Source organism: Crinia signifera, chromosome 11 (genome assembly GCF_055691185.1).
Source record: "Crinia signifera chromosome 11, ASM5569118v1, whole genome shotgun sequence".
In the NCBI taxonomy this organism is placed as follows: Eukaryota; Metazoa; Chordata; class Amphibia; order Anura; family Myobatrachidae; genus Crinia; species Crinia signifera.
The window spans coordinates 66,243,358-66,266,590 of NC_139227.1; the positions used below are offsets into that span (position 1 = coordinate 66,243,358).

Consider the following 23,233-nt stretch of genomic DNA (forward strand, 5'->3'; position numbering starts at 1 on the left):
TGGTATATTTAATTACTCCTCTGGTTTTTTACGGAGCGCCGGGTTTTGTGTACCCAGGTGGACATTATTCTTCATCAGGAACTACACTGCCCTCTTTATCTATTTAGATATTGTAAAACATAATCTAGAACATTCTGGCTGAGAACCTTAAGTTACCAGGATTGTAATAGTTTTGAGTGTCCTTTTCCAGTGTTTTTATATCTGTAGTAGTTTCAAACACTTTATAAACGCAATCTCATTAAAGCACAGGTCCTCAAAGTTGGTCCTCGGGACCCCAGCAGTGCATGTTTTTTAGGTCTCCACACAGAATCAAGTGAAATAATTAGCACCACCTGTGGATCTTTTAAAATGTGTTGGTCAGTAATTAGTGCATCTGTCGGGTGACCTGGAGAATGTGAACCGTGTGGGGTCCTGAGGACCGAGTATGAGAACCACTGCTTTAAAGTATTCATGAAGAACATTCATTCTTCTTAAAAGTAATCCAAAATTTTCTAAAGAGAGACCCTTATTCCAGAAAACACCAATACAAAAAAACAATTGTTTTATTTAGAATAGTAACATGATATTGTTAAAAAACAAATCTTACATCACAAATTAAAGTCTTTTTGTGGGCCACATGTAGAGGTGTATCTGGCTGCCATCCCTTTTTGAGGGGAGCTCAAGAACAGCTGGTTATCCCAGCAATAACCACTCAACTGGCTTCATCAACCACAACTTCTTCAGAGGTGGCTTTAACAGAAAGATTGGGTGGCTCAGCTTGGGCGTCATGACACTTAATGTCAAAAACATTGTTTGTAAACTTTTTAAATACATAGAAAATAATCATAAAGCATCTGATAAATATCAGATAAATATCCAAAGATTGTATCAAAGCAAATTTATAAAAAAAAATTTTTCTCAGAAACTGCTACTAATAAATCAAATAGTTCTTGTGGATAAAAGAAACATATTTTCTTAAATTCTATTTCAGTCTATGAAGTACATCCCCGTGCTCTCGATATAAGTCAGCTGTGCTACTCTTAACTAATTTTATTAGCTATATACGTAGGCAGAACTTCTAGATAGCCTTAAAAAATGTATTATCTCCAACACTTATGCGCCTCAACCCTTCCACATGTGTGTGTACAGACAGAATTATAATATATATATATCTCTTATCTTAATCGAATCGGTCGCACGATAATGCTTGTTCATATATCTCCAGTTTTATGTCATGCAAGAGAGAGATATAGAAACGACCATAGCGTAATCAAGTATTTAATACATAAGAAACAAGTCAGTTAAAAACAGAAGGAAATCCTCATATACGGGAAACAAATCACAATTACCATCAAACCTTGAGAACTTATATGCAAGAAGTTCTCTAAATGAGCATAAGAATAATTAAAAAGGTTATCCACCCCAGACAGGTCAATAGGAAAGAAAAGTCCGCAAATTACCAGATCTTATTGACCTGTCTGGGGGGGATCACCTTTTTAATTATTCTTATGCTCATTTAGAGAACTTCTTATAAATCAACGTTTGATGGTAATTGTGATTTGTTTCCCGTATATGAGGATTTCCTTCTGTTTTTAACTGACTTGTTTTTTATGTATTAAATACATAAAAGCAGTAAATACAATACAGCAGTAGTTGCAGCAGCATTTCTCAACCAAACACATAGTGCTGTGTGCCGGGCAGCAGTGTGGCTGGGATACGGTCATTAGACAGACAACAACATTGCCGGGAAAGCCGTTCATCTGCTTGTTATACCAGCAGATGAGCGGCTTTCAGGACGTCTTTGCATAGCACTCTGCTATGCAACGCCATCCTCCCCCCTCCGTCGGCGCTGGGCAGGGGGAAAGCCGCTCAGTGTGTATGCACTGAGCGTCTTTCCCTGCAGCAATGAATGCTATCATCCCTGTCCATACACGCTGGGCATAGTTACCCAGTGTGTATGGACCTTTAAATCTTTTACTTTAGAATGGAGCTTAGAATCTATATCCTTAACACATACATAATAATTAATAGGTTTCATTTTTAGAAGATGTTGGTAAACCAGTCCGTATGTATTTGCTTTATTATATTTTCTTATTCAGATAAGAAAGTCCCTTATTGGATTGCAAAAAACAGCTGGGGCACTAATTGGGGAGAAGAAGTAAGTATTACTATCATGTAATCTCTGATATATTTGGCTACATCTGTCACTCAAAGTGTGTGAGTGTGTGTATAACAGGAGGGACACATTGCTCTGTTTCTGGACTTCTCCCTTAATTAATGATTGCCAGCACCTGTATTCAAGCACCTTTCTACTCAATTAATAACATGTGTGAAACAGGTGATGGCAATCATACATTATGAGGGAAGTCAAGAAACAGAGCAATGTGTCCCTCCTGGAGAGGGTCATGTTGGGAGGTATGTGACTGACTCACATGACAGAGAACCAGCCCAGTGAGCCCACAGTGCCAGACATCCTCTGCCTCCCCATGTTGCCCAGCAAAGACACTGCACCATGTGAGCGCCCCCCGCCGCCCCACCTACGATTCGCGCCCCCACTGTGACCCCCCTCCCACGATTCGCGGCACCCCCCCTCCTGCGATTTGCAGCAAAACACCCCCCCGCGACCCCCCCGCGATTCGCGCCCCTCCCCCTCCCGCGGTTCGCGGCAACCCCCCCCGCGCGATTCGCAGCAAAACACCCCCCCCCCACAATTCACGGCAAACCCCCCCCCCCCCCCCCATGGCTATGGTCGACAATGAAAAAGGTTGACATGCGATTTTGAGATTTATTTTTCATTTTTTGAATGTTCTCATATTGATTCTCATGTGTCGACATGGACACCAATGAAATGCCACACTTATGTCAACATTTACATGTGTTGATTTTTTCTTGTGGCGACCCCTCCCGCGATTCACGGCACCCCCCTGCGACCACCCCCTCCCGTGATTCGCGGCACTACCCCACCCTGTGACCCCCCCCCCCCTCCCGCGATTCGCGGCAACCCCCGCGACCCACCCCTCCCGCGATTCGCGGTAACCCCCCGCACCCTCCCTCCTGCGATTCACGGCAACCCCCCTGCCCCCGCGACCCCCCTCCTGCAATTCGCTGCAACCCCCCGCGCCCCCCCTCCCGCGATTCGCGGCACCCCCCGCGACCCCCCCTCCCACAATTCGCAACCCCCCCTTGCGCGATTCATGCCCCACTCCTGCGCTTTGTGGACCCCCGCCCCCTCCCGAGATTCACCGACACCTGCGCCCCCCCTCCCGCAATTCTGCCCCCTCCCTCGATTCACGGCACCCCCGCGCCCCTCCACAATTCACGGCACCCCTGCTCCCCTCTTTAGTCCCCCGTATGTCCACACACCCCTATCACTACCCAGCTTCCTGCTCTCCTGAACCATAACTTCCACCACTGGGGAGTCGCTGACGCTGTGTTGCCCACATACCCCTATCATGCCTCATAGCCCAGCCTCCTGCTCTCATGCACCCTAACTCCCACCCAGTAGGAGAAGACACTGACTCAGGGCCACCGTCCTGTACTCCTGTACTGACACGCTGGACCCTCACCCACTGGCAGAAGCTGCACTGTGTCTCTCACCCTCCTCTTTAGTCCCCCTTATGCCCACACACCCCTATCACTACCCAGCTTCCTGTTTTCCTGTGTTGTGACCTCCGCCAGTGGGGAGCCGCTGACTCAAAAACACCCTACTATACTATTGCACACACACACCCACACCCACACCCACAAATGTCACTGTACCATCCACACTATCAATGTACATCTTACTCTGTAACCGCTTTTTAATTAAACAAAACAATACACACCCCCTTCCAAATCATATGCTCTCTATTTAACATATTTCACCTATAACTCAAGTTGCAATACAGGCATCTTTCATACAATTCTAACCATATTTCTCACAATACAAACGTTTACAAATTAAGGGGGCGCAGCCCCTTACGAGGGTGTGAAGAGCAACCGTAGGGCGCGATGAATCACCTAGTGAGCTATACATTTCCAAACTAACATCTCCTCCCACGTTATAATAATACACAAATAATAAATGTGCAAGTGTGTTGCCTTGTAAAGGTTCCCCCTACTTACTTACTAAAAATATGTCTGACTCTGTTTACGATGACTCAAGTTATAGGAAGACTTGGCAGGTCAGGTTTACAGGCAGGGGTGTAACTAGTACCTTGTGGGCCCTATAGCAAAATCTTGAAAGGGACCCCCTCCCCCATTGTCACTACAATACTCCTTAGGAGGGGCAGGAAAGTGAGGGGAATTAGTGACAAATGGCTCCATGTAATTCAGCGCTCTGTGTCCCCGGCGCATTGTATCCTGCTCCATCCTGCTCACAGCGCCTCTCCACGGCGCAGCCGCAGTCACCTGGTGCCACGGTGGCTCACCACGCTGGGACTTCCTCTCCCCGTCGCAAAACTTTAAATCTCCGTTGCTCACCAGGGTAGATAGACAACACAGATCCCTATAGTCAGCACAGCCCCTAATAGATAGACAGCACAGATCTCCATAGTCAGCATAGCCCCTCATAGACAGAACAGCCCCTGATCTGAGACTCCCTTCCTGCACAGCCCCCCCCCCCATAGGCAGACATGTCACATATTCACATCAAATGATACATTGGTGGCAGGGCCGGTGCTAGGGTGTCCGGCGCCCTCCTGCAAACCATACTGCCACACGCAGCCGCGGTGGTGCGCGGCGGGCATACTACTCACCCGTCCGCCGTCGGCTAGCGTGTAGTGGTCTCCAGGTCAGCGGCAGCAGGCAGCGGCAGTCTGGTGGGCAGCAGGCAGCGTGGGACGCCGGCAAGTGTAGCGGTGTGTGCTGTAGGGGCGCCGGGAGGCCGGCGCCGCCATCTTGGTTAAGGGCAAATAGCAGATTGGCTCATGTCTGAGGTTTCCGCCCATACTGACCTGACAGCCAATGGCAGCCCCCCTCTAGGGATATAGGGGATCTGCCTAGGCCTGTTCAGTGTCAGTACAAAGAGTCTCCAGAGGCGTTCACAGCTCCCAGCTGACTCCGGCTCTCTGACTCACCTCTCCTGACTTGGTGCCTTGCTTCCAGTGCTCTGTGGTTGATCCAGGTTCTGCTTAACCCCATCGCTGCCAGTTCTCTCCACAGTCTGGTTCCTGCCTGCATCCCTGAGTTCCCTGGCCTCGCTCTTCAAGTCTTCTGCTTCCAAGCAAATTCTTCATTCTTCAGTCAGCATCCATCTTCTTTCAGTCTTCAAGGATCCTTCATACCATCAAGTACATTCTCTTTCCGGATCCTCTCATTCTTCAAGACCATAGCCTGCCGTCCTCAGTGCCTTGAACTGTCATTATTTAAATGAACTTTTCTTCTTTCAAAGTGCCGTGCTGGCTCAATTATTATTTACCACTAACTGCCACTTAAAGAAAGTATTCAAGTGTGTATTGTTCCATTTATGAATTCTATTATTAAACCTGCATGATTTAATCCTTCCTCCTCTGGTCCGTCTCCGGTTGCTACACACCACACGACTTCATCCAGCCCTTCAGTTGTGACAGTTTGTACTGACCCGATGGAGTCGGGTGAAGAACAGGCTTCCATGGCGGACGCATTTCACAGCATCGTGGCTCGTCTGGAGCAAGTAGATGCTACCCAACGCCAAGTGGCTCAATTTCTTCAGGCCTTGTCTCCGCCCCAGGCGGCTCCCTCAGTTTCTGTGACTGCAGCACCAGAGGTTCCAGTTCCTGTTCCTATACCTGGACCCGTAGTTCCTCATCATATGCAATTACCAACCCCCAGCAAATATGATGGTTCACCGAAGGGATGCCGTGGGTTTCTGAAGCAATGCGATGTTCATTTCACCTTACAGTCATCTCACTTCCCTACCTCCAAGGCAAAAGTGGCATATATTGTGTCTCTCCTGGCAGGGTCAGCTCTGGACTGGGTGTCCCCTCTCTGGGAACGCGCTGATCCCCTGCTCAATGACTATGAAGCTTTCATTACCTCTTTCCGTCGCATCTTCGACGAACCTGGCAGAGTGTCTTCTGCCGCTACTGAGATCCTGAGGATTCGCCAGGGTAGTCGATCAGTGGGACAATATGTTGTGCAGTTCCAGACTCTGGCTTCGGAATTAAAATGGAACGAAGAGGCTCTCGTCTCCGCCTTCTGGAATGGGCTGGCAGGTCGTATCAAGGACGAATTAACTACCCGTGACTCTCCTGCTACTTTGGTTGAACTCATCTCCTTGTGCAACAAAGTAGATCTACGGATGCAGGAGCGTCAACTAGAGAGAAATCGCTCCGATCGTCTCCGCTCTCGTTTCACCACCAACGCTGTTCCTGTTCCTAGACCAGGTTCCTCCACAACTACACCCCCAGATGAACCCATGCAGATCAACCGCTCCCGGCTCTCCTTAGAAGAAAAATCCCGTAGACGTCGAGAGAATCTTTGCATGTACTGCGGTTCTTCCGCTCATCTGCTGTCTTCCTGTCCACTGCGTCTGGGAAACGACCGCTCCTAACCTCCCCGAGGGAGGCCAGGTTAGGAGTCCTGCTTTCTTCTCCCTCCTCAACTGTTTCCACCATTCCGGTTACCCTTGTGTGCCCGCAGGGGAAAATCAAGATTCAGGCCTTACTAGATTCCGGAGCGGCTGGAAACTTCCTTTCTTCTTCTTTCATCTTTCAACATTCCTTGGCGGTGCAACCTTTGGCCCATCCCTTGGTCCTCACTGCAGTAGATGGGAGTCGCATCAGCAGTGGGCAAATCACTCTTCAAACCAATCCTGTGACGGTTCTCGTGGGTGCTTTACATCAAGAGACTCTAGAGTTTTTGGTCCTTCCTCAGTCGTCACACCAGGTAGTTCTGGGCCTACCATGGCTTGCTAAACACAATCCTCATATTGATTGGTCCAGTATGGAGATCAAAGCCTGGGGTACGAACTGCCTAACTACTTGCATGCCTCGTGTCATTCCACTCCATCAAACTAATCCTCAAGAAGAGGGAGGCCCCAGTCTTTCGTCTTCACCAGCTTCACCCTTGTCGATACCCACACCATATTCTTCTTTTTCTGACGTCTTCAGCAAGGGAGGTGCCGATACCCTGCTGCCTCATCGTCCCTGGGACTGTCCGATTGAGTTGATGCCTGGGAAGTTTCCACCTCGGGGCCGCATCTACCCCTTGTCTCTACCTGAGACCAAGGTTATGTCTGACTACATTCGTGAGAACTTGAATAAAGGGTTCATTCGCCCATCTACTTCGCCAGCCGGAGCGGGGTTTTTCTTCGTAAAGAAAAAAGATGGAACTCTCCGGCCGTGTATCGACTACAGGGGTCTGAACGATATCACGATCAAGAATCGCTATCCTTTACCCCTTATCACCGAACTTTTTGACAAGATCCGAGGGGCTTCTATTTTTACTAAACTGGATCTAAGAGGAGCGTACAACTTGATCCGGATCCGTTCTGGAGATGAGTGGAAGACGGCTTTCAACACCCGAGACGGCCACTACGAATACCTGGTGATGCCATTTGGTCTTTGCAACGCTCCAGCCGTCTTCCAACAATTTGTAAACGACATATTTCGAGATTTGTTGTATCATTCCATTGTGGTGTATCTCGATGACATCCTCATCTTCTCGTCTAACCTCCATCTCCATCGTCAAACAGTATCTGAAGTCCTGCGGCGTCTTCGCCAAAATAAACTATACTGCAAGCTAGACAAGTGCGTCTTTGAGGTCACCTCCATTCCATTTCTCGGCCACATCCTCTCCAGCACTGGGATAGAGATGGATCCAGAAAAAGTAAAAGCCATCTTAGACTGGACAGCCCCCACCACGCTCAAAGGCATCCAGAGGTTCCTGGGCTTTTCAAATTATTATCGTCGCTTCATCCGGAACTTCTCCACCCTTGCTGCACCTCTTACTGCTCTAACCCGTAAGGGGTCAGATCCAAGTCAGTGGTCACCTGAGGCCTCTCAAGCCTTCCAGCAACTAAAGAATGCTTTTATCTCCGCCCCAATCCTTCTCCAGCCAAACCTAGACAAACCCTTCATTCTCGAGGTGGACGCATCCTCAGAAGGGGTAGGGGCAATCTTGTCACAGAGAGGGGAGGACCAGGAACTTCACCCATGTGCCTTCTTCTCCAAGAAGTTTCTTCCAGCGGAAAAGAATTACCCCATTGGGGAGCAGGAGTTACTGGCAGTCAAATCAGCATTCGAGGAGTGGCGGTACCTCCTGGAGGGGGCACGACATAAAATCACTGTATATTCCGACCATAAGAATCTCTCATTCCTCAAGCACGCCCAATGTCTTACAGCTCGTCAAGCCCGCTGGGCCATGTTCTTTGAACGTTTCAATTTTCAAATCAGATTCAGACCCGGGACGATGAATGCCAAGGCCGATGCTCTTTCACGCTCTTTAGAAACCCCAGCAGACCTTGAGACTCCGCCTCGACCAATCCTTGATCCGCTGATCTTTGCTCAAGTAACAGTCCAGCCTTCACCCCCACCAGGCAAGACCTTCGTTCCTCTCAATCTCCGCAAGAGAGTGCTGTCCTGGGCACACGCTTCCCGTTTTGCAGGGCATACGGGGGCACAGAAGACCTTAATGTTCCTGTTGCGTTCATACTGGTGGCCTACCATTCGTCGCGATGTAACCAGCTTTGTTGCCTCCTGTGTAAAATGCGCTCAGCATAAGTCCTCCAGAACGTCCCCTGCCGGTCCTCTTCTACCTCTAGCCATACCAACAGAACCATGGTCCAACCTGTCTATGGACTTTATCTGCGAACTTCCTCCCTCCAAAGGGCATACGGTAATCTGGGTGGTAGTTGACCGGTTTTCTAAAATGGTGCACTTCTTCCCATTGAAAGGCCTTCCATCCGCTCCAGTTTTGGCTCAGCTCTTCATTTCCACCATCTTCAAACTCCATGGGTTGCCCAAAGAGATTATATCCGACCGTGGAGTACAGTTCGTCGCAAAGTTTTGGAGGGCCCTCTGTTCCGCTGTACAAGTCAAGCTCAAGTTTTCCACTGCTTTCCACCCACAAACCAACGGACAGACAGAACGTGTCAACCAGGACTTGGAAGCCTTCATTCGTTTGTTCGTCTCTTCCTCTCAAGACGACTGGGTAGACCTTCTGCCTTGGGCGGAATTTGCGCACAACAATTCCTATCATTCATCCTCTGGCACCACTCCCTTTTTTACTGTCTTTGGCAAACATCCCCGATCTCCAGAGTTCTCAGATTTATCGTTGTCCGATGTCCCTGCAGCTGCTTCTTCTCTACAACGGTTTGCAAAAATCTGGTCAGACGTTCATACCGCTCTCCTCAAAGCATCCGCTCGATATAAAAGGATGGCGGACAGAAAAAGAAGAGCGGCTCCTAGATTGAAGGTTGGAGATCGAGTATGGCTGTCTACCCGCCATATACGCCTTCGGTTACCCTCCATGAAGCTGGCTCCCCGGTTCATCGGGCCATACCCAATCACTCAAGTGATTAATCCGGTGGCCTACAGACTACAGCTCCCTTCTTCCCTAAAGATATCAAACTCTTTTCATGTGTTTCTTTTGAAACCTTTGCGATTGAACTTATATCAGAAAAAGGTGCCTAAACCGCCCAAGATTGGCTCAGAGAGAGAGACAGAGTTCGAGGTGAAGCGCATTATCGACTCACGTTGCCGCAATACCCATCTTCAGTATCTGGTAGAGTGGCTTGGATTCGGTCCTGAAGAGAATTCCTGGATTGATGCTGCAGATCTCCATGCTCCCCGTCTGGTGAGACAATTCTTTCAAAGGAATCCACACAAGGTGCGTAGGTGCCCTGGGGTCACCAAGAAAGGGGGGGGTACTGTCACACGCAGCCGCGGTGGTGCGCGGCGGGCATACTACTCACCCGTCCGCGCCCGCCGTCGGCTAGCGTGTAGTGGTCTCCAGGTCAGCGGCAGCAGGCAGCGGCAGTCTGGTGGGCAGCAGGCAGCGTGGGACGCCGGCAAGTGTAGCGGTGTGTGCTGTAGGGGTGCCGGGAGGCCGGCGCCGCCATCTTGGTTAAGGGCAAATAGCAGATTGGCTCATGTCTGAGGTTTCCGCCCATACTGACCTGACAGCCAATGGCAGCCGCCCTCTAGGGATATAGGGGATCTGCCTAGGCCTGTTCAGTGTCAGTACAAAGAGTCTCCAGAGGCGTTCACAGCTCCCAGCTGACTCCGGCTCTCTGACTCACCTCTCCTGACTTGGTGCCTTGCTTCCAGTGCTCTGTGGTTGATCCAGGTTCTGCTTAACCCCATCGCTGCCAGTTCTCTCCACAGTCTGGTTCCTGCCTGCATCCCTGAGTTCCCTGGCCTCGCTCATCAAGTCTTCTGCTTCCAAGCAAATTCTTCATTCTTCAGTCAGCATCCATCTTCTTTCAGTCTTCAAGGATCCTTCATACCATCAAGTACATTCTCTTTCCGGATCCTCTCATTCTTCAAGACCCTAGCCTGCCGTCCTCAGTGCCTTGAACTGTCATTATTTAAATGAACTTTTCTTCTTTCAAAGTGCCGTGCTGGCTCAATTATTATTTACCACTAACTGCCACTTAAAGAAAGTATTCAAGTGTGTGTTGTTCCATTTATGAATTCTATTATTAAACCTGCACGATTTAATCCTTCCTCCTCTGGTCCGTCTCCGGTTGCTACACACCACACGACTTCATCCAGCCCTTCAGTTGTGACACATACATTTTGCGCCCTTTCACATTGCCATTGCAACAAGCTGCAGCCCGATTGTGGGAGTGTATGCAACATGCGATCCTTTGGAGGATCTCGGGTGCATGTACATGTATGCATACACCATCTCAGTGCTGTGTCTGCAAAATGTTGCAGGCACTAAAGGTGCCCATACACGCTGCGAGAATCGCATACGTTATGGGCTAGATCGCATTGCATAGCATGGCATGCATGCAATGTGTGTGCGATGCGATCCGAAAGCAGTACAAAAAGTATGTGCAGCACTCTTGACTGAGGGGGAAAGGAGGGGAGAGAAGGAGGAGATGGAAGAAGAGGGAAGGAGATAGAGGGGGCGGAGTGTTGAGGACTGGCAGTGGCACTGGCACAGCACACTGAGAAGAGGGAAGGAAGGGGAGGCAGCGCTGCTGCCTGTTCGTCATTTGATTGACCGCTGACAGGAGCAGGGAGCAATGAGTAGGGGGCGGATCCGGACTTGACATGTCATCCAGGCATTCACAGACGGCGCTACATGCCTCAGCACAAGTGTCCGTGAGGAAGAGGGGGCAGGTCACAGGAGGAGGACAGTGTGTGCGCGGTGCAGGGAGCTGCTCAGACTCTCCATACTGCCGCCCGCTGTCAGACAGGCGCTGCGGGCGGCGTGCAGGAGGCAGTGACAGTGAGGGCTGAGGCAGCTTTAGCTGGGAGGGAGACGGCGCCTTTTCAGCATGGCGCCTCCCTGCTTTGCAGGAGCTGCTGAGTGGGTAGCGCCAGCCCTGATTGGTGGCCAGGGGGTGTTCTAGGTACACAAAAACTCCCCTGTGTGTGCACCTGCTGCTAAAATATGATCATACACATGAGGGCATTTCATGCAGGCATATGCCAAAATGGGGATTCCATTTCATAGAATTAAGTCCATTTTTGTAACCTATACTGCTTTCACACCTTTTTTACCGTTTTCAAATACTGCTTTTTTTGGAAACGGTAAATTCACTGTGGACCTTTCAGACCGCACATATTATCATTTTGAAATGGTACAAAAACTGTCAAAATACCGGGTAATATGTGTGGTCTGAAAGGGGCATACCTTTCACATTGAACCCGTTTCACCCATAGAAAACAGTTATGGTTGTGGGCAGTGACATCATGCAGGGATTCAGCCTATCACCTTCTGTGGCTTATCATGTGTACTAAAATACTGGTTCTCAGCCATTCACACTGCACAATAAACAGCTCAGAACCGTGTAGGATCCTTCTTTTTAACCATTTTGAAATACTGGTTTCCTGGAACTGATAAATTCACTCTAGAGCTTTCACACTGCAGCTATAACCATTTCAAAGCTTTTTAAAAACGACAATATACCGTGTTATAGCTGCGGTGTGAAAGGGGTATGAATATCCACATTCCTGTGTGGTGCATTTGCCAGCCACCACCACTAGACTCCACAAAATCCTAAAACTTAAATATTCTGTGTATATTATTTGAAGTATATGTGCTAAGTGCATTTCTTCATATTAATGTTTGTATCTGTGTTTTAGTGTAAGTTATGGTAGGGAACTCAAGCGCACCGCTATAACAGTTCCTGCTTTGCCTCATTAGCGAGGCGAAGCAGGAGGGGAGACTGACAAGATTTATCAAAGTATTGTCCGCCGAAGCTGGGGAGCGCTAGCTCCCCCCTCCGGCGATGTTCCCTCCTGGAGACAGTGCATCAGTTAATACTGATGCGCTGTCTCCTTTCCCCCCCGGCCGGCTCACTGCGCATGCGCGAGATCTCGCTACTCTCGCGAGATCCCCAGCGCAGCTCAGAGCCAGCAGCAGGGACAGTGCTGTCCCTGATGTGGGCATAGGGCATTGCCACCTGCAGCTGTCGAAGTCGATGGCTGCAGACAGCGGAATGGTCAGCGATGCTGACCGTTTATAACTTAGGCAAGCGCGCAGTACGAAATATCGTACCTGCGCTATGCCTCCTGCCCCACACCACCGCACGATAGACCCGGGTGTCTTAGATCAGGGGAAGCGCTATCCCCTGCTTTAGCGCATGGGGATAGCGCAGATTCCCCTGATCGACCATTGATAAATCTACCCCTCATTTCCCTATGTGATCCATGGCTGACAGGGAAATAGAATACAAAGTAAGCAGCCCCAGATCTGTGCCTTGAATATTTATTCCTTACATTCCTTTATTCAGATCTAATCGCAGTACAAATTTGTTTGGCAAATAGGCAAAACCATGTGCACTGCAGGTGGGGCAGATGTAACATGTACAGAGAGAGTTAGATTTGTGTGAGTTATTTTGTTTCTGTGCAGGGTAAATACTGGCTGCATTATTTTTACACTGCAATTTAGATTTCAGTTTCAACACACCACACCCATTTTTTCAAACAAACTTGTACTACAATCAGATCAGAATAAGGGCCAGTATTTCATACCCTTCCATCCACTATGGCGTGGAGGCAGAATAGAATAGTGTGGCACCATGCCTGAAGCATGGACATTGCAGCGAGCCATGCAAGGAGAGGCAGTACACCAAGATGGTGTCCATGTTGACATTTTGGGACAAAAAAGGTGAGAAACTCATGTCGACCTTTTGACTGTTGACCTTCCTATTGTCCTCCTACGGCTTGTGTCGAACTTCCATGTTGACCTATTTCACTTGTCGATCTAAGCCCTGTCGACCTTCAGTGGTCAACCCAGTGCATGTCAACCTTTTGACTGGTGACATTCCCATTGTCGTCCTACGGCTTGTGTCGACCTTCCATGTTGACCTATTTCACTTGTCGACCCAATGCATGACGACCTAGTAAGTAATACCAGGTGGAACAGCATGTTCCCATTAGGATGTGAGGAGATGGCAAGTATCCAGTGGTGCTCGTGTTTCTTTATACATTTACATTGCTGCAATTCTGAATATTTGTTCTGTTTTCTCAGGGTTATGTCCGCATCATCCGTGACAAAAATATCTGTGGCGTCACAAAATATCCTCTAAGTGCCATTGTCTCTGGAAATCAGAAGATTACTTGCCCAAAATAACCAAAATCTGTATCACAAGGAAACGAGAAATGTGATTGTGCATGAAAATAAAATGAATCCGATTTATGCTGAGTATTCATAGTCTCATTATAGGTTTTATATACTTTCACATCTTTATCATTTAAGTGCAGTTCATTATTAACACCGTAACCTTTGTAAGGGGAACAGGTTCCTAAAGTAATAATATTTGTGCAGAATATTAGTAATGTTCCCCCCAAATCAGATGCATTGTTGTATTCAGAGGGTTCTACTAAAGAGAGGTGTTCTACGCCATGGAGAGTGATAAAGTGGAGAGAGACGTACCAGCCAACCAGCTCCTAGTCCTAACTGTAATGTTACAGCATGGGTTTGAAAAATGACAGGAGCTGAGTGGTTGGTGTTTTGGGGGCGATTCGCTCCCCTGGCCGATGGTGAGGGTTTGCGCATGTGTGAAATTTTTTTTAATGGGTGTGCCCACAAAGATGGAGAGCGCGCCGATAGAAATTTTGGGCATACCCCTATGAACGCAGGTGTGCCCATGCATCCTCAGGGTGGGTGGCTGATGTCACATGACGTCAGCGCCCACCCCAAATTCGGTGGCTAGTGGCCATCTGAAAAGTAAGTATAGACTTTCAGAGCAAAGGCTGGAAAAATCATTTGCTGGTGTACTACTATCCAATGATTTCTCCTCCGTGAGGCTGCATGTATGGGGATGTGTAAGCATACACATCTCGCATGCTAGTGCAGGGATTCGCTCAGCAGGGTGGGTGTACATTCGCTAAGCAGGGCTGCCAATAAGGGGGTGCCTTGGGTACAGCTGTCCAGGGCCCCAGTCTCTGGAAGGGCCTGGGCGGCTAATTTTGCCCACCGCAACCCCCCAACTACCCCAACTACCTCCGCTGAGCTGTACCAAGCAGGTCCAGGAGGTAAGGGTTACTGGAAATGGGCCTCTATACACCTATATAGACATTCCTTAAAGAACCAGACGTTTGCAGCTAGTATAGTCATTTACCACATTAACATTGTATAAGTGTATTTCAGATTAAGTCAATGTAATGTTATATTCATTGAAAAAACAAAGTCCTTCTCTTTTAAAAATAAGGACATTTCTAAGTGACCCAAAACTTTTGAACGGTAGTGTATGTGCAGTGTTACTACCTGATATCGTAGGTGATAGATGTGTGCGCCCCTGTGGAGCCTGCACTCTGAAACATCGCTACCTTCAGTCCTCTCTCTCATTCTCATCAGCTGCTCCCCAATGCTGCTGCTTCCAGAGCACAGGTACAGCAGAGGGGTAGGATAGGGGGGAGGGATAGCTCTCTTTGTGCACGAGCCGGCCTGTCAGGGTACGGGCGCTTTGCCTCACATTGGGCCTTATTCTAGTTCACTCTTTCTGACAAAATCCAACTTAGATGAACAAAACCATGTGCACTGCAGGTGGGGCAGATGTAACTTGTGCAGAGAGAATTAGATTTGGGTGGGGTTTAACTTCAAAGTGAGATCTATATTGCAGTGTAAAAATAAAGCAGCCAGTATTTACCCTGCACAGAAACAAAATAACTCACCCAAATCTAATTCTCTCTGCGCATTTTACAGCTGCCCCCCTGCAGTGCACATGGTCTTGTCCATCTAAGAAGGATTTTGTCAGAAAGAGTGAACTAGAATAAGGCCCATTGTCGGCAGACCACGCTGCTCATCCCAGGCACTTTCAGTGTTTTTAGCATGCCCTGTACATTGTTACGCCACTGCATACATGCACTCAGGGCCGGATTAACAATGGGCCTGATGGAGCTACAGCTCCAGGCCCACTCTCCAAATAGGCCCATTTGTAGCTGAGGGCCAGGGCTTTCCAACGATCCCAGCCCCGTGTCGTTAGCCCCCCGGGAACCAGAGATACCGCCAGGCAAACCTGTAACATTTTCCACATAGGATAATATGGGACCCACTAATTCCGACCTCCACCCGGTTCCAACGGTTGCCAGTTCCCCCTCCGGCATCACAGAAGCTCGAGGTTGATCTCAGTCGAACCCAAATCGCTGGGCCTTCAATCTGATACCTGGTCCATATGGGTTCATTGGTTCTCGAGATATTGCGGATAAACCAATTTTTTTTTTTTCATTTCTGAAATTTAATTTCATGTCTGTTCATGTTGTTTGAGGACAGTTTTTTCTGGAACCAAACGGCCCAAATTCACGGGACCAAAATCATTCGAAGCCTACATGTAAATGGGCAGTTGGTTCCGAAGATATAGCTGGTTGTTTAAAGGGGGGAGGGCTGGTTTTCTCTCCCCCTCACACAAGATCCATCAAACCCTGCCAAAAAGTTGATTGCAGGCGGCTTTATAGAAACAGTTCACAATAATTAATGGCAGCATTCGCATATTAATGTGGTCACCTGTGCCAGATTTAATCTAATTTAGATTATAGGGGCATGCCCTGTGTTCCTCTGCCTATGTGAATAGGGATACAAATAATATAAGGAGCAACCGCCGCAGTGATTAGACACCTTCAATTGGGCTCCTAAGGAAGGTACACTGAAAGATCTGCAAGCCCTAGGGCACTAAGGGTGACTATATAAATATTATTGGAAATAATGTTATATCAATTGAATTGCATATTCATGTGTATTCTTTTAGTTATTGCTTATTTTATTATTAGTTGAATAAACCTCTTAAATTTTATTACATGCACACCTGAGAGAAATTTTGCGCAACCTATGCTTTTTTGGATACTTGTTTCCTAGCACAGCGCCCAGATTTCCTACGTACGGCACTGTAGGGAAATCACATCGCATCACATGTGTCCTTATAGTGGCATGCGATGTGATTTTTTTATGTAATTTTTTTGATGCTTATTGTACCCCACTATATCGCATCGCACTGCATGGCATGTCCCGCGAAATCTCATGCGATTTTATGCGATTTTTTTAGGGTGTACAATGCCATCTTATTAGGTATACTAGAATATGATTGTATGTCCCAAAAATAGGTTTACCGCACCCCCCCCCCCACACTATCCACGCCACCCCGAAGCGTGGCGAGGGGCGGCAGAACGCGTCCTCCGACTTTTTCATTACCCCACTATCCACAACGGCGGAGTTGATTTTATATAGTGTGGCGAGCGCAGTGAGCCACCGAGCCAGAAGCGTGGCGAGCGGACGTGGATTACTTTACATGTATTCCGCATCCCCTCGCTGCGCTTGCCACATTGCATCCGATTTTGCTGCAGATGCGATGCGATGTCCCGGGGCTGAGAGAGCAATGAATAAATTACATAGGAAAATCGCATCGCACATCGCATGGCCCTATAACGGTCCATGCAATGCGCTTTTCCTACGCAGAATAGCCCACTAAGCAAATTACTTAGTAGGCGCCGTGCTAGGAAACAAGTACCCTTTTTTGTTATTCTCTACCGGCTGCAGCCAAACAGTACTGGCTGTAAGCATGCTAATTGCAGGATGGCTGACAGTAGGAGGAGACACCCCACAGGAAGTTATGTTGCTGTTTTTTACTTAAGTAGGGGCTCCAGTGCATTGCTTTGCCTAGGGCCCACAATGCCATTAAGATGGCCCTGGTTTACACACTGAGGGCCAGATGCACTAAGCTTTAAAAGTGATAAAATGGAGAGTGATAAACAACCAGCTCCTGACTTGACATTTTTCAAACACAGTCTGTGACATGGCAGGTAGGAGCTGATTGGTTGGCTGTTTATCACTCTCCAATTTATCACTTTTGAAGCTTAGTGCATCTGGCGGGACTCACGTAGAGTTGGAAATACAGTATGTTTATTTAATATGCATTGAATACAATGTTTTGCACCACACGTTTGCACCAAATATGCACATGGCAGCGTGGATGTAGGAAGAGGCAGGAAAACATGCAGTATGCTGAGTATTAGAATGGAGTGTTCACATAATTACGTAAGAAGTAGACTCAGCCACTAGACCTCTTAGGCGCATAGGCGAATCTAAGGGGTGGTCCTGGTGTGCAGTTTGAGTACAAATATGATGTTTGGTGGTCTGCAAAGGCACAATAGCCATTCTGTGCATGTGCATGAAATGTCACTAGCTGCACTGATTATGCTGCGGCATTAGTGAGGGAGAGATTTGTGAGACACCTGGCACTGTTCAAAAGGGGTCATGTCACAACTGTTTCAAATGCGTGATAGATCCAAGGTCTGCATCTCAAACTTCCTGGACCCCACTGTCCAGGTCCTACAGCCAACCTGATTAAGTCTCAACTTATCCAAGATGGCTGGTGGCTATAGCCATCTGGAATTGAGACATGATCCCAGGCAGTGTCCTCAGATGCAGCACTTAGATGCTTTCTGGTAGCAGTAGCGAGCATCCATCTCATACAGACACCTGCTGCTGCATTAGAATATAAATAATATGGTAGATATACAATTCCCTGAATCTGGAATTGGGCTCAGCTACAATATTATAATAATATGCAAAACAAACAAAAACATTTTTTCATTTCAAAGATGTTTTTACTTTGTAGAATTCCAGCTTTTGGAAAGATGGATTAATGCAGAAGGAAGAACCACAAAGTATTTATTGGTGGTGGTGAATAGAAGAAAAAAAATAATATTTCCTTGGAGTTCACTTCTCCCAAATTAATAAGTCAGGTTTTTGGTAGATTGGTTTTGTCGTGTGAGAAGAAATATACAAACTGATGCTATTTTTAGGAAAATCAAAGTATCTATAAAAATAAAGGTATAGCTTGTGTATGTGCACTGCACAACTAATTAATGACATTGGTGTTGATCCAAATAGGCTGAGCAGTTGATTTGATACAACGTGCATCTTTTTATGTATCTTAACAGATCGTGTTACAATCTTCAAAATAAAATAAAAGGAGGTTTTAAAATCAAAGTGGATAACAGGACGTCTTTGATTGAACCCGGCCTGCTTTGGTGGGAAATGATACTTTCTTGCCTATACAGAAAATAAATAATATTAGAAGTAATCACAATGCTTAATGTATACAAATATAAATAACACACTGTATGATGAATGCAAACAACTTTCTTAAAACAAAAAGGAGAAATTAACTTCTTATAAAGTTACTGGAAGATGAACTATGGACCAGATCCCCAATAGCATGATAAGCCCCAGGATACAGTGGTATCAGAGCAGAGAAGCTGGGTCAATAGGGCAGCTTGCCCCCAACCCCCCAAAATATGACAGAGGTGCAGTTGTGGGGGAGTGCTTAACTCAAGAGCTTTGCAGTCGCATCTCCTTTAAAAGCACCTTGTGCTGCAGGGTGCTGTGTCCCCTTTGTACTAGCCGTCTCTCTCCCTTCACAGATGCATTCATGTGAGGAGGCGTGGCCCATCTTAGCCACTCCCCCAGTAATGTATCTGTAAAGAGAGAGCTGGTTAATACAGAAGGGACAAAGCACATTGCTGCAGGGATATGTCATAAGTGTTCCTCCAAACTGGGAAGAGGAGGATGGCACCATAGTGGTACCAGAATGACATTATCGCTATTCATCTTGCCCTAAGATAATAATAATAAACATTAACTCTATTTTCTTACTAAACTCGTTGGTTTCCTTCCCATCTTCCTTCATGCTGGTGACTATATCAACATTATCATCTATGGTGTGGCAATACACAGTTCCACAGATTAGATGATCCTACATAAAAGCAATAATATTTGATCATTCTACTTTCCTAACGGGCATCAGTTTGACATACTGTATGTGTCATGTGCATATCTCCATGAGAAAACCAAAAAACACACAGCTGACTGAGCGCAGATCCTATGTCAAATCTGGTAAGCAGCTGTTTTGAAAGGGATACTCTTATCAGGTAGACAAGGAATAAAAACACAAAATATTACACAAACATTACACACTAACACATAATTATTGGAGACCAGTACTCTAATTGGAGACCAGTACTTACCATTAACTTCCTAACATTAGAAGGACCTTTCTAAAAAATACTCAGGGGTAGATTTATTAAGCTCGGTGAAGTGATAAACTGTCTGTTTATTATCACCGGCCAATCAGCTTCTACCTGTCATTTTTCAAACCAAGCCTGTAACTTCAGTTAGGAGCTGATTGGCTGGTGATAAAAAAGACACATTATCACTTCACCACCTTTATAAATCTGCACCTAAATATCCAAAGTTATTGTCTGACCTTTTAGTACTGTTAAATTGATTTAAGCTAATATAGATTCCCGTGGGCATCCAAAATATTAGCTTTTTATTGTTTAATTGATTTGATTTGCCGGGTTGTTGTTACATTTAATTGTGTATAATTACTGTTGTATTAACAAACACACCAATTCAGATCTACAGTACTAGCGCTGTTTTATATTCTGTTTGCGTATCTGCACAGAGTGTAATTGACTACTGAGGTGAGATCTAGACAACAATCAATTTTAAAGAATAAAGTGTCCATAATGTGTCTTTGCTGGTACTGCCTAAGCTTATTTATACAAAAATCTGCTGCAGGCCTACATGCTGCTGGAGGATGGATCCTTTCTAAGGGGGGAGATGTATCAAATCTTAAGGTGCATACACACAGTGAGATTTTGGCTAGCAATTTTGAGTATATATAGTCAAAATTGTATGAAAATTCAGTCAAAATTCCCCTGCTTGAAATATCAATGCGTGGTTCCAGTGAGGTCATTATCTCAGTATAGCTGTAAATTTGCACATTTTGAGAACTTGACCAATGTAATAGGATTCGGGAACATGCAAAATAGCTTTTTTCCTGCAATTCCAAAAGTCACATCAAGATATTAGGCCCATGGGCAATGGGCCCGCCTAATATAGGAGGTTATTCTGCTCGGAGCGGCCAAACGTGCGTACGTTCGCCATTACCGCACGCTAGTCGTACGCGGCCGTTAGGGTTAAGTCCACCCACAAATCAGCCGCTTACGTACGGGCAGAAATAACGTAGAAGGGGAGTGCCGTACAAATGAGCGTACGGCAACGTACGCGGCCGGGCCAGCCCTTACACTCCGACAACTGGCGTACAACTGAGCGTACGGCGCCGTCTACGGCCGTCTTTCCTCTGTCTCCCCACCGACTTCTTGCGGAGATCTGAGCGTACGCCAGTTTGCACGGACGGGTCCCTATTGTTTTCAATGGAAAACTCAGCTTATGTCACCGCTCGTGAGAGTGAGCGTACGTCCGTGCACGCTGGCATACCCTTCACATATATGGACCTGCAAATCTTGCCTCTCAACTACTAATCTGACAATTGATTAATTAATCTATTTGTTATTCAATTATTGTTTTCTATTAACTCAATTGTCTACCTTAATAAAGACCTAATAAAACTACATTTTAACCCACATTACATGTATATTTGTGATGTTCTAATGTGGCATTTTAATCACTATCTATGTGTCCCCATATTGCTGTTATTTTTACATCAAGTAATGTTGGTGTTTCTGTATATGTACTAAATTATGTCCATAATTACTTTGTCCACAATGTGTAACATGTATGCCTACCCTGATGTTATGTGTGATGTTGTAATCGAACAACATTAAAAATTCATGCATTTTTACTATGTGTTATTTTATTCAAAAACACACACATTCACACATCAATCATTACCCCTCACCTCAAATTACAAGTATAACTTACAGTACACATCTGTATGTACCTACCCTTACAAGCCCTCTAACATATTTCTGATTAAAAACAAAGGCAATTTCGAACTGTACATAAACGTTTATTTGGCACAAAAATAATAAGGGGGGGGGGATAAAAAAAAATTAAATTCGGGCCTCCAGAAGGCCAAACAGGATCTGGAGGTACAGGAGGGTGAGGACAATCTCCCGCATTAGGGCTGCCACCTCCTCCTGCTGCTGTCCAGTGTCTGTAGGGAAGGGATAAAAATAAAAAATTAATATATAACATACACAAATGTTTGTTGTATTTGTACATAAAAATAAGTTGAGAGTTATGTGTGAAGGCCACATACATTTTTAAACTACATTGAAGATGGGTCTGCTGTAAACACAGTACTACAAAATAATATACTTAATTAACTGCAGGGGATATATATATATATATATATATATATATAGGGTAATTGAAGGACAGCACACCTTTCCAGTCGTTTAACCGTGCCCCGGTGCCCTCAGGTACGGACTCGGCGGTCCCAAATATGGATTGGAGGTGAAGCGGCACTCGGAGTCGAAAAATGAATAATACACGCAGGCAAGAGTGTGATCAAACGTTTTCCATGTTATTCAAACATCGTCATCAGGATAAGTGAACATACAAAAACATACATCTTATAAAGACATCCCCCATCACGTGTAGTTACCCGCCAACGGCTCCCAATTGACGCATCTAATCATGACGCAATCAATAGGAGACGGTGGTTATGGCAACTGCCTATACACAGTGCAAAAATACAATACATACACCAAAGTCTAAATGAAGTGATTAAAAACAGATAAGCGACTCCACAAAAGATACTAAGTAAATAGCATTAAACCGTATAATAATGAAGTGCAGCAATTGCACTATATGCGTGTAATGTAAGTACTAAATACAACAATAGATAACATATCAGCAAGAGTCCAAGACGCAACCCTGGAAGAAATAAGCATATGAAAAAAATAAGCATATCAAAAAGGCATATCAGAAAACATATCAGAAAACATATGTCAACATTGCCTGTGTCCACACAGATGTGTCGACCAAATAGGTAAACCAATTCACATAGGCATATCAAAAAGACACATCGAAAAACAAGTATCAACATGGCATGTGTCAACATACTGCGTAAACTCAGATATGTCGACCACTTGTGTAAATCGGTTTACAAGAAACAAGCTTACAAGAAACTTACAGAAAACTTACAGGAAACAATGTAACCCAGCAGACTCATTAAGCCCGTTAGGTGCCTGTGTGCCAAGAGAATGTATCCAGCGAGCTTCCCTACGGAGTAAGCGCAGAGATCTGTCGCCTCCCCGCAAGGTCGCAGGCTCATGGTCTATGATAATATATTTAAGCATAGCAATAGTATGTTTCTTGGTCACCCAATGTCGAGCTACCGGTTGATCACTAGAACCGCTCGCCAACGCCGCCCGCAGCACAGATTTATGGCCAGCAATTCTTTCCCTTAATGTCCTGTCAGTTTTCCCAACATAACATAAACCACACGGGCACGTGATTAAATATATGATGTATTTAGTAGTACATGATACCCGATGTTTAATGGGAATACGTATGCCCGTGTGGGGATGTGGGAAGTCACTGCCGGTACTCATGGCCCTACACACTACGCAATTTAAGCATCTAAAGCAACCTGCCCGTAGTTTCAAAAAGGTATTTTGTTCTGAGTCGGACTGCCTCAAACCTGAGATGTCAGTTTTCATTACCCAGTCACGTATGCTTTTGCCGCGGGTGTAACACGGCATTATTCGTGTGTCATGAAGTTTCAGGGCAGGATCAGTACTGACTATTGGCCAGGCATTCTTGGTAATCTTCCGAATAATAGGACTTTTGGCATTAAAGTGGTTAACCCAGGGCATACACTTCATGCGAGCTGCTTTGGAGGAAGGTCCAAGTAACTCCT

The 23,233-nt window shown here is 46.2% G+C and overlaps 2 protein-coding genes across 3 annotated transcripts in view; one reads left to right on the forward strand and one right to left on the reverse strand.

Annotated features, from left to right (window-relative positions):
- Nucleotides 1-13,758, forward strand: part of LOC146045286 (cathepsin W-like) — a 52,310-nt gene extending 38,552 nt beyond the window's left edge. The window contains exons 10-11 of the mRNA XM_083164032.1: nt 2,079-2,137; nt 13,591-13,758. Of these exons, the coding sequence (XP_083020158.1) occupies nt 2,079-2,137; nt 13,591-13,692 (161 nt within the window). The 3' untranslated portion in view covers nt 13,693-13,758. The remainder of the gene's footprint in view (nt 1-2,078; nt 2,138-13,590) is intronic.
- Nucleotides 13,759-18,208: 4,450 nt separating this feature from the next.
- PGGHG (protein-glucosylgalactosylhydroxylysine glucosidase) overlaps nt 18,209-23,233 on the reverse strand; it is a 58,376-nt gene continuing 53,351 nt past the window's right edge. For both annotated transcript variants that reach the window (XM_083163988.1, XM_083163989.1), the window contains exon 14: nt 18,209-18,609. In XM_083163988.1, the coding sequence (XP_083020114.1) occupies nt 18,542-18,609 (68 nt within the window). In that variant the 3' untranslated portion in view covers nt 18,209-18,541. The remainder of the gene's footprint in view (nt 18,610-23,233) is intronic.